This window comes from Mytilus californianus, unplaced genomic scaffold (assembly GCF_021869535.1).
Source record: "Mytilus californianus isolate M0D057914Y unplaced genomic scaffold, xbMytCali1.0.p SCAF_10, whole genome shotgun sequence".
Taxonomy (NCBI): Eukaryota; Metazoa; Mollusca; class Bivalvia; order Mytilida; family Mytilidae; genus Mytilus; species Mytilus californianus.
The window spans coordinates 15,175,894-15,190,102 of NW_026262582.1; the positions used below are offsets into that span (position 1 = coordinate 15,175,894).

General features: G+C 32.8%; 1 protein-coding gene across 3 annotated transcripts in view; it reads right to left on the reverse strand.

Moving 5' to 3' along the window:
* Positions 1 to 6,099: 6,099 nt before the first annotated feature.
* LOC127717677 (nicotinamidase-like) overlaps positions 6,100 to 14,209 on the reverse strand; it is a 165,781-nt gene continuing 157,671 nt past the window's right edge. For all 3 annotated transcript variants that reach the window (XM_052223424.1, XM_052223422.1, XM_052223425.1), the window contains exons 3-6: positions 9,461 to 9,624; positions 8,901 to 9,054; positions 8,151 to 8,237; positions 6,100 to 6,816 (exon numbers count right to left, since the gene is read on the reverse strand). In XM_052223424.1, the coding sequence (XP_052079384.1) occupies positions 6,680 to 6,816; positions 8,151 to 8,237; positions 8,901 to 9,054; positions 9,461 to 9,624 (542 nt within the window). In that variant the 3' untranslated portion in view covers positions 6,100 to 6,679. The remainder of the gene's footprint in view (positions 6,817 to 8,150; positions 8,238 to 8,900; positions 9,055 to 9,460; positions 9,625 to 14,209) is intronic.

Sequence of the window (14,209 nt, forward strand, 5' to 3'; positions counted from 1 at the left end):
CCGCAAAGTTTCAATAAATTTGTCTTCAGTTGCCATGTTGTGCCTTAAGGATGTATTCCTCTCGTTGAAATCTCGTTCTGGAATTAATTCCAAAACATGTGATACAAGTGGAAAATATCAATGAATTTAGAGATATTATAATCAAACTTAACTCTGTGCAAAAATAGTGTATTTACAATATGTAATTTTTGAGTAATAAAATTTGAATTAAATTTTCACATTTGATTACCAATCAAGTCAATCTCATAAGCCAAAATGTTGAGAAAATGGGTGAGGGGTACAAGAAATGATTTTACCAGAAACATGTACATCCCATATCATTTTTTCTTTTCAAATTTCTTAGGCATGTTTTTTTATCAATCATTTATAACAAAGAAGTTGAAATAATATGCTTTTTGTTCTAAAAAAAAAAGAGAAAAATCCCAAATTTACAAAATAGACAGCATGGTAAATTTGACACGTAAAAGCAACAAAATTTTATAAAACTTTCTTCTATTAACACCAACCCATAGTTTGTTTTAAGTTAAATTTATTCAGATTGGTCCACTTCATCTTTAGTGAAAGTGTGAAAAAAAGTTTAATTGTGAAACTGTGATTTTTTTCATGATAATAGAAATTGGTAAAAATTGATGAAAAATTGGAAAATCATCAAAATTTGATACCTTCAAATGGCCGTAGCAAAAAAAGGAGTGCACCACCATATGATTTGTTCTTCATCAATTTTTTTTTACAGTCATATAAACCCAAAAATCAGGATAAGAAAAAAAGTTTAATTCTCGAAATGTTTGGGTCCTCAGAGGTGTACATCCTTAAATGCTTATAATCCAGTTTAAGACGTGAAAAGGACAAGATGGCCCTGGGGATATTTTACAAAATGTTTAAGAGAATTTTTTACATATCCAATAAAATCAGTTGAAAGATGATGTCAGTAAAAATTCATATCTACATATGCCTACATTTGACCCGACCAAAACCTGTTCGTCCAGTGAAATGTGAATCTTCCTCAAATAATTTTCAGATAGAATCTTCAATCCCCCCCCCCCCCCCTTTCCAATAGATGCAATGACTTGTTTGAAACATATTAATTTGTGTAATATCACTAAGAAATACAAGTTAATGATGTTATGAATATGTAAAAATACTAAAATCTGAAGATCTTCTTAATTAATGTATATCAAGTATGTTTCACCGAATGTACCGGTACATGGAAGATCAAACAAAAATACCAATGTTCACTTATTGCCGGAAATTATGTTTGGCAATAGGTTAAATAATCATCATCAGATTACAGAAAATAAGCTTAAAGCCTGAATATTTGAGGCAATAACTTAATGCCTAGGCATTAGCTTATTGACTAGGATTTAAGCTTAATGACTTATTTTACTTAAGAGCCTGTCCATGAGAAAAAAATGCAAAACATTCCGGATGCAACATTGTTCAATCTTTATGAAATCTTTTTTGTAGGGTAACTTTACCACATATATTGTAAATACATATAAATTTTTAGTCTGATTTATTTATCTTGGTGGTAGGGGGCGCCACCTTAAACTTTTCAATTTTCAGATGAAAAGCAATAGAAAATACACAAAATAAGCACGTTTTGAACAATATTTATTGTAATAATAAACATATTATCAACAAAAGTGGCTTCAAATGTAAAACATAATACAAGGACCTCTTCATAGCCATATCTGCCATAAAAAAAACTGAAGTTAGCCAAGGGCAGAAAACTCTGAAAATTTGGCAATTTTCCCAATTTCCTTTTTTCCCAAAAATGCACAAGTTCATAGGGTTCTATATACTAAGATAACACACTTTTATTTCTTTTGTTTTACTTTTTACAATTAGTCTAACTTATTACCATATTATATCTTTTGCTATGCATTTGTATATTAACAAAAATATTTGCAATCAAATGTACCCCCCCTTTTTAAAAAACTGAAAAATTTATAAAATTAGGCAACTTATGACGATTCAATAAAGCTAACAGCGACTTATTCAAAATGAACTCTGAAAGTAGGTTTTTACTCGAGATTATAAGAGAGACACATAAAATCGAATAATTCTTTTAAAATATCTTGATTGCTAAAGACATTTAAAAATCATTCTGTTTTCGATTGGAAAAAATTTTTAGCTTAAGGCAAAAACATTTAGATGAGACATTTTTGCAACAAATCAATTCTACCAGACATTATTATTTGGTCTACATAAAAATTAATAAAAAGTAGATCACAAAGAATTGATACGCATACACAGTTGTTAGAAAATAAAGTGTGGTGCTTTAAGATGATTGGAGGGAGGGTGTCTAAACATCATTTTCAGCATGTTGCAAACAAATCCTTTTTCTATGAAAGTATTTAAACAAATATTTCTGAATTATAAAACAGAAACATGAAGAGGTTAAGTTGTTGAAATGATCAGATTAAAATACAAAACTATTGTACTTATGTATTCACAGTTTTTGCTTTGCAATTGAATATTATCAAAAATATTTGCAATCAAATGCCCCCTCACCCTTTTTTTTAAACTGAAAAATTGAGAAAATGAAGCAACTATTGACAATTTGATAATGCAAAAAGTGACTCATTTTGAATGGACATTAACATTAGATTTTTATATGAGAAACGTAAAATCTAAAATTTATAAAAAATGAAAGGGAGCTCACTTCAACAGATATAAATAATTTGCCAAAGTTTCATGCAAACTGCTCAAAGTAGTTTTGAGTTATTGTTAGAAAACTGGGAAATCCCCTTTTTTGATGAATAAAACCTCTTAACTCGGAAACATAAAATCTAAAATTTATGAAAATCGAAAGGGAGCTTATGTCAATAGATATAAACAATTCACCAAGTTAAATGTAAATTGGTTAAAGTATTTTTGAGCTATTGTCTGACATGTTGACAACGGACGGACAGACGGACAGACAGACTGACAAAATGACGGACAGAAGTATACTATAATACGTCCCGTAAATGGGCATATAAAATTATCAAGTGATTCTTTACAATTTTCATAGAATATGGTGAATAACAATATCCTGGGTATGTTTACATCAATGGTTACATAGATTATCAGTTAATCCTTTTCAGTTGCCAAAGCAATATTGACCATGTCAGCATGGTACTGCAATGCATCTATAGCAGCTATGGCTTTTTGAAGATCTTCATCATATTTTGGTTTATTTCAGAGTAACGGTAAGCTGAATAGAATCTGTATTTGAGTTCTTTCTCACATAGTTTGAGGACAGATTTCTTATCTGTGATATGGAAGCAATTCTTCCAGTCTTAATACTTTTATCCCATCATTGTCTCTTTTAGTTTTTAATTCCTCTACTATATCCCCAAAGTTTGGTCATTTCCACGTTGCGTCAAAATATTGATGAATATAAGATATTTAGTCTTAGACTTTAGTTGAAAACCGTTTGGCTGATTTTGAAGTTTTCACATCCCAGCCTTCAATCCAACTATAGGCTTTTTTATTTGTTAAAGATTTGACGCAAACTATGACATTTATTCACTTTAAAAAACAAACACAAACTACGTAAATACAGCTTACCACTTAACCATTTTACGGTAAATTATTGACAATCCCTATTGGAAATTTTTTTTTAACTAACACCTTTGTGCTTTGACTTTTAAAATTAGTTAGAAAATTTTCCATTTGCTGATTGGATAGATATAATGAGATGCTTCTATAAAAAGAAAGTAGCACTATCTAAAATGAAGATAAAAAGTCGTACTCTCTATATTTTGATAAAATTCATGGATCTGGATTTGCAACATTCTCGTTCTTCGCACATACATTTAGAGGATATTGCACCAGAAATTGTTACGACGGACCAAGTTGATAAAGACAACCAACTTTTTACGGACAAACTATTTGCAGCCATTGCAAGAAAAAGAACCAAACTGGCTTCCATTCTTATTGAAGGGGGTGCAGAAGTGAACACTAAGCTTTCTTCTGGAAAAACACCGCTTATGGCCGTCTGCGATAGCATCGTCGATGAAACACAACAACATAAAAAGGAGAAGCTTATAGTTTGTCTTATAGGTAACGGAGCAAAAATAAATGCTGTTGACAATTCTCAAAGAACGGCTATGAATTATGCATGTGGATGTGGTGATACTGGCGTAATACAACTTTTAAAATCACGTGGTGCCACATATAACATCCGGGATGTAAACGGGAACTGAAAGTGAGAACAATCTTGCAAGTCCTAGTCGAAAGAGCTCTAAGGTGATCAGAGATAGTATTAACACTATGATTTACATCCCCACTGTAAATCGTTTTTGGTACTCGAGAGATTTTCTGGATGTTGTTCTGGAATTTTATATTTTTGTCAACCACACTATTATTTTTGTTCTCTCTTTTTCCCTTTTTCTAATTAATTTCTCGATGGATTTATTAAAGAACGTGTTTTTATTAATCGGATGAAAACCTGGAAATAGATGTATTTCTTTTATTTTTTTCTTCCCATAGAATGTTATCCCCATTTTAAAGGTCATTTTACCTCAGAAGTATTAAATCATTAAAACTTAACATCTCCAATTTACTAAGTACGATTTTTACAGCGGATGACCATGAGGTCATTCCGGTGTATTGCTATCGCCTAAATTTCCATTATGTAAATTAGTTTTGAGTTTTTAACCGATCTATAAACATGATAAATACGCCGACATCATCGAGCGCAAAATAACATTCCTTATCGCTTGCTATATATTCATTTCTTCAATGAATACTCATCAAATATTTTTTTTAGAACATAATTTAATAATATTAAAATGTTTTATATGTATGTAGGTAAAAATGATTAATATCTATGCAGACGTACAGAAAAATTGTGTTAACGCATGCGGAAGAATATCTCAAGAACGATTGCAATCTCCTATAAAGGAGGTGAAGATTATATACAGATACATGCAGAGTTATTGGTCCTTGCTCTCTCGTTTTGCGGGAAAATATGAATGCCTACTCAAATCCAATCTATAAGAAAAATCGAATTATTATAGAAGAGTGTCCACCATGCACTTGCACTGCACTGTTAATAATTAGTAGAATAGACTGATATACAAATGGATGAAAATTATATATACATGTAACTGTAATATATAAATATTAATATTAATATAAACCAGAGTATATTGATTAGTATCACTACAATACATATATATATATATATATATAATAGTTATTACGGTGATGTTGAATTCCCTTTCATTTATTTATCTTCCACACAAGAACTTGTCTCAGAAAAAAATACATCTGTACATTAACCTCACTTTCAGGTATAAATATGTGATTTTTTTTCTGAGACAAGTGCTTGTGACATCCACAATAACTTGCGGTCATCCGATGAACAGTACTTCAATATTTATCTATCCCCGCGTGAAATGTTCAGTTCTGTATGCTGTAATCAAAAGATACATAGATAATTAGCGTACTTTGTTATTTTTGATAAAAACTCAATAGTAACAAAAGACCTTCTGTTCATATTTGTTTGTGTCGTAAGGTTGCTGTCTTCTTGGCGTATAAAATAGAATTTTGTGCTAATATCATACAAGTGAGAGGTTTAGCTAACTATAAAACTTGGTTTATTACAATATTTTCTACATAAGGAAATTCCTGAACCAAGTCAGGAATATGACAGATGTTTTCCATTTTGTTTATGTGTTTGAGCTTTTGATTTTGCCATTTGATAAGAAAACTTTCTTTTGAAGCGTTTGTTCTCAATTCAAAACAAAAGAATATTTTAATTGATTATCATTCAGTAAAATTCCTTTAAATTATCAATCGTTGTTCCATATTTAACAACAATGTTGTACGTCATTCAACAATACATATTTAATACAAAAATACCGGCCGGTATCCGGTTTATAGGAGTGACCGGTTATATAAGGTAACATAACCCTTAAATTGAATACAAATTGGCCTAGACTTTCTTGATTTGGCCGGTATGAGGGGAGAACCGGTATTCAGAGGGACCTATTTAGAGAAGTTGCACTGTACAATTATAACGACCTAATGGACGACTAAAAACGGAAACAAGTAATATTGCTCCAAGTTTTACAGGGGTAAACTGATGCATTTTTCAACTGAATATCAATTCAATGACATGTTTTATTTATTTATCATAATGATATATAGGTTATAATATAATGTTTATGTTGTATGTTTAATAATAGACTAGTCTAATATCTGAAACATGTCCATTTTAAAAAAAAAAATTATCTAAATCTAGATCTATATCTTATTTAATTAACTACTTGCAATAAAAAAAAACTATCAATAGCACTTCAGGTCAAAATTTGAAATACGATTCATTTGCCTCACTCTTGGTACGGAATTATTGAGCATGTGCCGAATGGTGTATACCCAACAACAATTAAGTACACCGCTTTAAGGTATGACAAAAAGTACTCATTTATGATACGTTCGATCATTGTATTTACACTGGGGTATTTAGCTGAAATTTAATGACCCTAGATCTGTCTCCGAATAACCTCATGCCGTCATGCAACAATCATTTTTAGATTATAACGTCAAATGTTTTAAATTGTGATGCAAACTTCTACGGGAATTTGAGTGGTTTAAGCAATGGCCGACAAATGTGCATCCCTAGTAAATCAATTTGTATTTGACAATTTACTACATACATGTACAAAAATAGATACACAATTTACTACATGCATACGACACACTTAATGAAACATAAAATCATAGAAATCATAATTATAAACGGTGACTGTAAATGTATTGCATCACTGGTCAACTGTGCAATTACTGTAGCTACATCAGGTGATTCGATAATATGAATACCTGAAAAATAATTCAATAAATTAATTGAAATAATTCAATAAATTAATTGCCCGCTCTATGTTATTTTACCGAGTCAAAATATCAAATCCTACCAGTCAGTCAGAAAAAAAGTAACAAAAAACATCCATCCTTACATTTTGAGGCAATTTTTAACATCAAATTCACTCATTTGAATAATTTGATCAAGCATGTTGTTTGGATGTACAAGTACCCGGCCACGTCTACTTGTACATGTGTATGTGTATTATTTGTATTTTTATCCATCTGATGAGTTAAGCCTCTTTCAACTGATTTTTATAGTTCGTTCTTATGTTGTACTGTTACACTGTCCCAGGTTAGGGGGAGGGTTGGGATCCTGCTAACATGTTTAACCCCGCCACATTCTGTATGTATGTGCCTGTCCCAAGTCAGGAGCCTATAATTCAGTGGTTGTCGTTTGTTTATGTGTTACATATTTGTTTTTCGTTCATTTTTTGTACATACATTAGGCCGTTAGTTTTCTCGTTTGAATTGTTTTACATTGTCATTTCGGGGCCTTTTATAGCTGACTGTGCGATATGGGCTTTGCTCATTGTTGAAGGCCGTACGGTGACCCATAGTTGTTAATTTCTGTGTCATTTGGTCTCTTGTTGAGAGTTGTCTTATTGGCAATCATACCACATCTTCTTTTTTATAATGATGATAATGGCAGATAATTATTTTGAAAGCAAGTACACAATTTTTACAAGTGATTTTCTTTTTGAGACAAGTAAAATAGTATGGTCACTTGCTTAAAGTGCTAGTTATTTAAAAAGTTAATGTTAAAATCTATCTAAAAGTGTGTCATCGATATCAGAATAAGATAGTCGGATATAAAAGGCCTCGATATGTCAAAATTCAGTTCAAAAGAGAATACCTACGACTTGGTCGTTTATGAGAACATTAATTTCAGAATGACAAGGGCCGCTACAAATGTATAAATATACCCTGCGTGTTCTGTGTTATGTCATAACAGATGCCATTCATATTTGTTTAACATGCTGAAATTTACAATGAAATTCAACATTTGTCATAGTGCCGATCAGAACCTGCTAAAGTCAAATAAATTTCCATTTGTTTTCTTAGATATGAAAAAATATGAAAAAAATATCCGTCAATTGCTTAACCGTACAAATTGGATCAATGCATTCAATCTGTTTATTGTAAGGAACTACAAAAAGTACAACGCACTGTGATGATCTATATTCCGATTAGGAACATTCAATGGTATTGTAAAACTCGTGTGTTCACCGTAAAATATGCGTTTATTAATCACATAAAGCATTAATCAATTATAGGTTAGCATTTAACGTTACCTTTTATTTTCATATCAGCTACCGCAGAATCTCCTGTTGCCTTGGTAACTGGTCTTGTCGCATCTAATACAACGTATGTTTCATATCCTGCAGATGACAGAAAAAACGTACATTAGAATAAGTATTATAAAAATAAGAAGATGTGGTATGATTGCCAATAAGACAATCTCCAACAGAGACTAAATGACAAAGAAGTTTACAACTAATGGGCACAGTACGGCCTTCAACGATGAGCAAAATTATTACTGCATAGTCAGCTATAAAAGGCCCCGAAATTACAAATGTAAAATGATTCAAACGAGAAAACTAACAGCCTGATTTATGTCCAAAACTATGAACGAAAAAATGATATAAAGCAACAAACGACAAAAACTGAATCACAGGCTCCTGATTTGGGACAGGCACATACAGAAAGTGGCGGGATTAAAAATGTTTGAAGGGGCCTACCCTTTCCTAACCATTGGCTAGGTTATATCTAGTCTATACATGCTACTACATATAAATACACATGTAAGGTCTGTTAATATGCACATGTAACTACAAATGTAAGGTCATCTAGATCCTCCTCCATCAGAAAAAAAAAAAAGTGTTGAATACGCAAATACACAAAACATACACCAAAAAGGATCTAAACAGCACATTTGAAAACATCTTTATTAACAAATTTACATTTATATATACTACGAACTGTCCGTTCATTGTATTCTCCCCCTTATCGGTACATTAATCAGAAATGAAAATCACATATACCCAGTTGCTTAGCATCCATTGCTGTATAGTAAACACAGTAATCACGTGCCAGTCCTGTTATGATTATAGCCTCTATTCCGGCTTCCTGGAGCTTATCGTGCAATTCCGTATAACGGAAACCACCATTGTCGTAAAATGCAGAATAAGAATCTACCTAAAGAAACACAAGAAAAGCAGATGTATATTTGTTTTCGTGTTTCGCATGTTTTTGGTTGATTTTATTTTTCTATATTTCTTATATTTCATTTTTTTGTACGTTTACTGTTATTGTTGTGTTTATGTCTTACCATAAAAACTTGATACAAAATGTCATGAACATAATTTAGTTGTCTGTTTTCTGTCTCCTAACCAAATTGAAAATTGATGTCGAAAGCGACCTGTTTATAACATATGTATAGGAAGCATACAACAATTGTGATGTGGGAGTATGAGATTGCCAGCAAGATTTCAACTTTACAGATATAATACATTCCGTTTGTTCACATGTTTCGCCCTCATAAACGTGAGATTATGAGATTTGTTATGGATAAATTAGCACATACAACTTATAAAGTACTAACCTTACAGTTATATCCTTTTCTAATAACAATGTCAGATGGCTCTTGAGTTAAGCTGAGTGAAAAATTAGCTGATGAAGTGTTTATAACACAATGATCGGGCCATAGGTGTTGTGTAAGATTGTATGCCACTTCAGTGCAATTATTGTTTTCATCACATAGGGAACCTAGTTGAATATATAAAAAAGTATGAATAAATCGAAAGGCAATCTGAAATCACAAGTCGACGTAAACAAAACAACGAATTAGCACCAAAACAAAGAAAGATTTAAATACGAACAACTGTTATCACAGCTTTTTTTAGGGACTTGGGATTTATAGCTTGACATGCTGTATATAGACACATGTGTATCGATGTCGTTGAGTTGTCTTTGGGACTTGGGATGATGTATATAGACACATGTGTATCGATGTCGTTGGGTTGTTTTTTGGACTTGGGATGATGTATATAGACACATGTGTATCGATGTCGTTGGGTTGTTTTTTGGACTTGGGATGATGTATATAGACACATGTGTATCGATGTCGTTGGGTTGTTTTTGGGACTTGGGATGATGTATATAGACACATGTGTATCGATGTCGTTGGGTTGTTTTTGGGACTTGGGATGATGTATATAGACACATGTGGATCGATGTCGTTGAGTTGTCTTTGGGACTTGGGATGATGTACATAGACACATGTGTATCGATGTCGTTGGGTTGTTTTTGGGACTTGGGATGATGTATATAGACACATGTGTATCGATGTCGTTGGGTTGTTTTTTGGACTTGGGATGATGTATATAGACACATGTGTATCGATGTCGTTGGGTTGTTTTTGGGACTTGGAATGATGTATATAGACACATGTGTATCGATGTCGTTGGGTTGTTTTTGGGACTTGGGATGATGTATATAGACACATGTGTATCGATGTCGTTGGGTTGTTTTTGGGACTTGGGATTTATAGCTTGACATGCTGTATATAGACACATGTGTATCGATGTCGATTGTTTTATTGTGTCGTTGGGTTGCATGCTACTCTCTCATTGATTGATGCATACCCTATAATTCTATCTTTTACATCTTTTTCGTTTGTTTGCAAGGGAATCTTAGATGTCATACAATGACACGGTAGCATCCTGGATTCATTGATTGTTGATTACTTAACGTGCAGTGGCAAATATTTCATGCATATTCGGATTTATTGATTGCTGATCGCTTAAAGTCCAGTGGCAAACTTTTCATGCATATTCGGATTGATTGATTGCTGATTGTTTAAAGTCCAGTGGCAAATATTTCATGCATATTCGGATTGATTGATTTCTGATTGCTTAACGTCAATTGGCAAATATTTCATGCATATTCGGATTGATTAATTGCTGATTGCTGAAAGTCCAGTGGCAAATGTTTCATGCATATTCTGAATGATTGATTGCTGATTGCTTGAAGTCCAGTGGCAAATATTTCATGCATATTCGGATTGATTGATTTCTGATTGCTTAACATCAGTTGGCATATATTTCATGCATATTCTGATTGATTAATTGCTAATTGGTTAACGTCCATTGACAAAAAATCATCCTATTCAGAACGAATATGCATAAAAAATGTGCCACTGAATGTTAGGAAATCAGCAATAAATTCGGAATATGCATAAAATATTTGCCACTGGATGTAAAGCAATTAGTGATCAATCACTATCTTTCTTGACAGCTTTATCTGATAATTTTGTCAGGGAACATAAACTGTAATATTCCATAAAAAGGAGGAAAGGTACCAAGGGGCGACATATGTAAACAGTAACATTTTATACAAAGAACTGCATAGTGAGCTACATGAACTCCGTAAATTACCAGGCAGTGAACCAGAGAGTCAGCCAGCAAGTGCCCCGGAAGGGTTAGTCTGGAAATAAATAACATAATGAGATTATTGCTTTTAGATCAAACACAAGAAAAAACAGACATGTATATCTACATGTCTAAACTCGATTAAAAAAATATAATTTCTGCTACATGTACTTGAAGAAAAACCGCATATATTGAATTTTAAAATAAAACTGCTGAAATTAGGAAGGGCGGTTAAAAACGGAAATAGAATCTTCACAGTATAGTTAATAATGAGGAGAAATGTACAAGTACTTTGAGCATTTTAAGATTTTTAAGTATGGGACAATTAAAGGTTGAAGTATTAACGAAACAATTCACCATCACTCAAATTATAGGAAACACTTTGATAAAACTTTCTTCGTAAACATAAAACTGCCATTTATATTATTTAATCACCCCATCATGTCAAAAACATAACATTTTGCTGTCGAAAACAACACACAGGGTTCATATAATTATCTACTAGAATTATTTACTGCACCAGAACAGTGATAATCGTTTTCCTACGTGAAATATGGCAGCAAATGGTCAATTGAAATGTCGATCCTCTTTGAAATGAACATGTTCCTGTCCGAAGTCAGAAGTGGGTAAACTCAAGGATAGTCATGTTAGAACAGTGTGGCGCAATAATCTGGGTCACTGGCGCATGGGGAACGGACCCCCCTTTTTTCTAATTTTGTTGTTGTTGTGTTTTAATTTTTCAGTAAATATTCTGTTAAAGTTAACTTTCTTTCACTTATGTAATGTGTTCTTGCTCTTTTCCATACTATATTACAATAGCAGTAGTTAAAATTTTGACCCTCTTTTATTATTTTCCGTGTGGGCACAAGCAATATACTAGGCTATGATGCGTGTAATGTAAGGAGAAAAATAAAAAATGTACAAAGCAAGGTGCATATTCATATAACATTACCATTTTTCTCGTTTTTATATACATGTAATATGTGTCACTGGACGTTTAACATCAATCTAGCATTGTTGTTGAATCTTTTTTTAGGTTAGTTCAAAATACGATCAGACAATCCTGCTGCAGTCAACTCTCTTTTGTTTTTAGGGAGCTACCATTTGATTTTAATGTGGGGTGGGGCTAGGATGAAAAATTTTGTCTTGCATTTTTTTCAGTTGTAATCTCTGTCCTGCCTTTTTTTTTTATTAGTTTATCCTGACTTTTTTTTACATAAATTGTCATCCTGCCTTCTTTTTCTCAAAACTCCTGTCCTGCCTTTTTTCAAATTTCATCATAGCCCCCCCCCCCCCCCATAAATATCAAATGGTAGCGCCCTTAGGACGTACAATAATTTGACGATAGAAGTCGTATCTTAAAAAGGTTTTAACCGACATAGCTTGCTGTTCGGTGTGAGCCAATGCTCCGTGTTGAAGGCCGTACCTTGACCTATAATGGTTTACTTTTATAAATTGTAACTTGGATGGAGAGTTGTCTCGTTGGCACTTATACCACATCTTCCTATATCTATAAAAAAAAATACCAAGTGTCCCCTTGAAACCTTAATATAATTTTGTTCATTTCTCTCACTTCAAGAAATGTACCAACATGTTTCAGCCTCGAAAAACAGCGTTTGAAATACCATAGAAAATGCATTATATGATAAGAAATCAACATTTCTTTAGTCGTAACAGCGTTGGAGAGAATATAGTGAGAATTTTGCTCAGACCGGTGCTGAGGACCGTCTTTAAATTACAGTGCCCGTTTTTACTCTATTTTGAAGGCCTTAATCTGATTAAAATACAGTTCATGTGTCCACGCTTTGCATTTTAGGACGTAAAATTATTTGACGCTTGGATCCGTATCTGCAATGGATTTATAATTCGGATTCTAACATGACGTTCTTCATACGCTTTGAGTACACTCAATACATGAATATATTGTTTTGGCTGTTCCGATCGTACTCCAACGTCATATGCTTTTTTATGAATGAGCTACCCGACGTCATACAACGATGACGTAAGAATATGAGGATTTTACGGGAAAATACACGCATGTGAAACCGAAAATCATCACAACAAGGAAACGTAAACAAACGATGCTAAAATGTGTTATAATCCAATTTTTTTATACATATTAGACATATAAATAAAATTCATCCAAACCTATTTAATTACATTATTGTAAATAGTTTAAGCATGTCACTAATTCAGTTTGCTTCGTTCTTTTACGTCAATTGAATAGTGCGTTTGTTTATGGGAACGGCAAATATTTGCCTTCACCTAGAGCGCTTCGATCCAAAAGAATTGCCGTATTTGTCCTATTAGAATCGAAATAATTCACGAGGGCTAAATATATCGTGACTTTACCACGGGTTGTCCCTTTATGCCGTAAAGTGCCAACCCGTGGTAAAATCACGATATATTCAAGCCCCCATGAATTATTTCTTAAGTAGCGTGACGGATGTGAAGGAACGTTTTATTATTCCGGAGTTCATTTCCGGTTTTTTTGGTTTAGGGTTCGGCATTCCCAATGTTACTCTGAAGCGTTGAATGGACTGTTGTTTTTCTATTCTTTCTTTTTTTTTTTAGTCATTCTGTTATCTTTTTTCTTCGACTAGCAATTTTGGATTGCGTCCCTTTGTATCCTCATCCTCGTGTTGAATATGAACCTGATTAGAACCACAGTATCGTTCTTTTCCCTCACTTTAAGAAAGGTATCAAGATGTTTCAACATTGCAACACAGCATTTAGAAATACCATTGAAAGTTAACTAAATGATAATAACTAAAGGATTCATATAACTGTTACAGTCTACCAAGAAAATTTACTCAATCAAAGAGCAATGGTGAACTCAGTTACTTCGGATCAAGGATGATTGAGGGTTCATATTGTGATCTCGTGTTAAGGTGGTACCAAACACCTTGAATAAGATTATT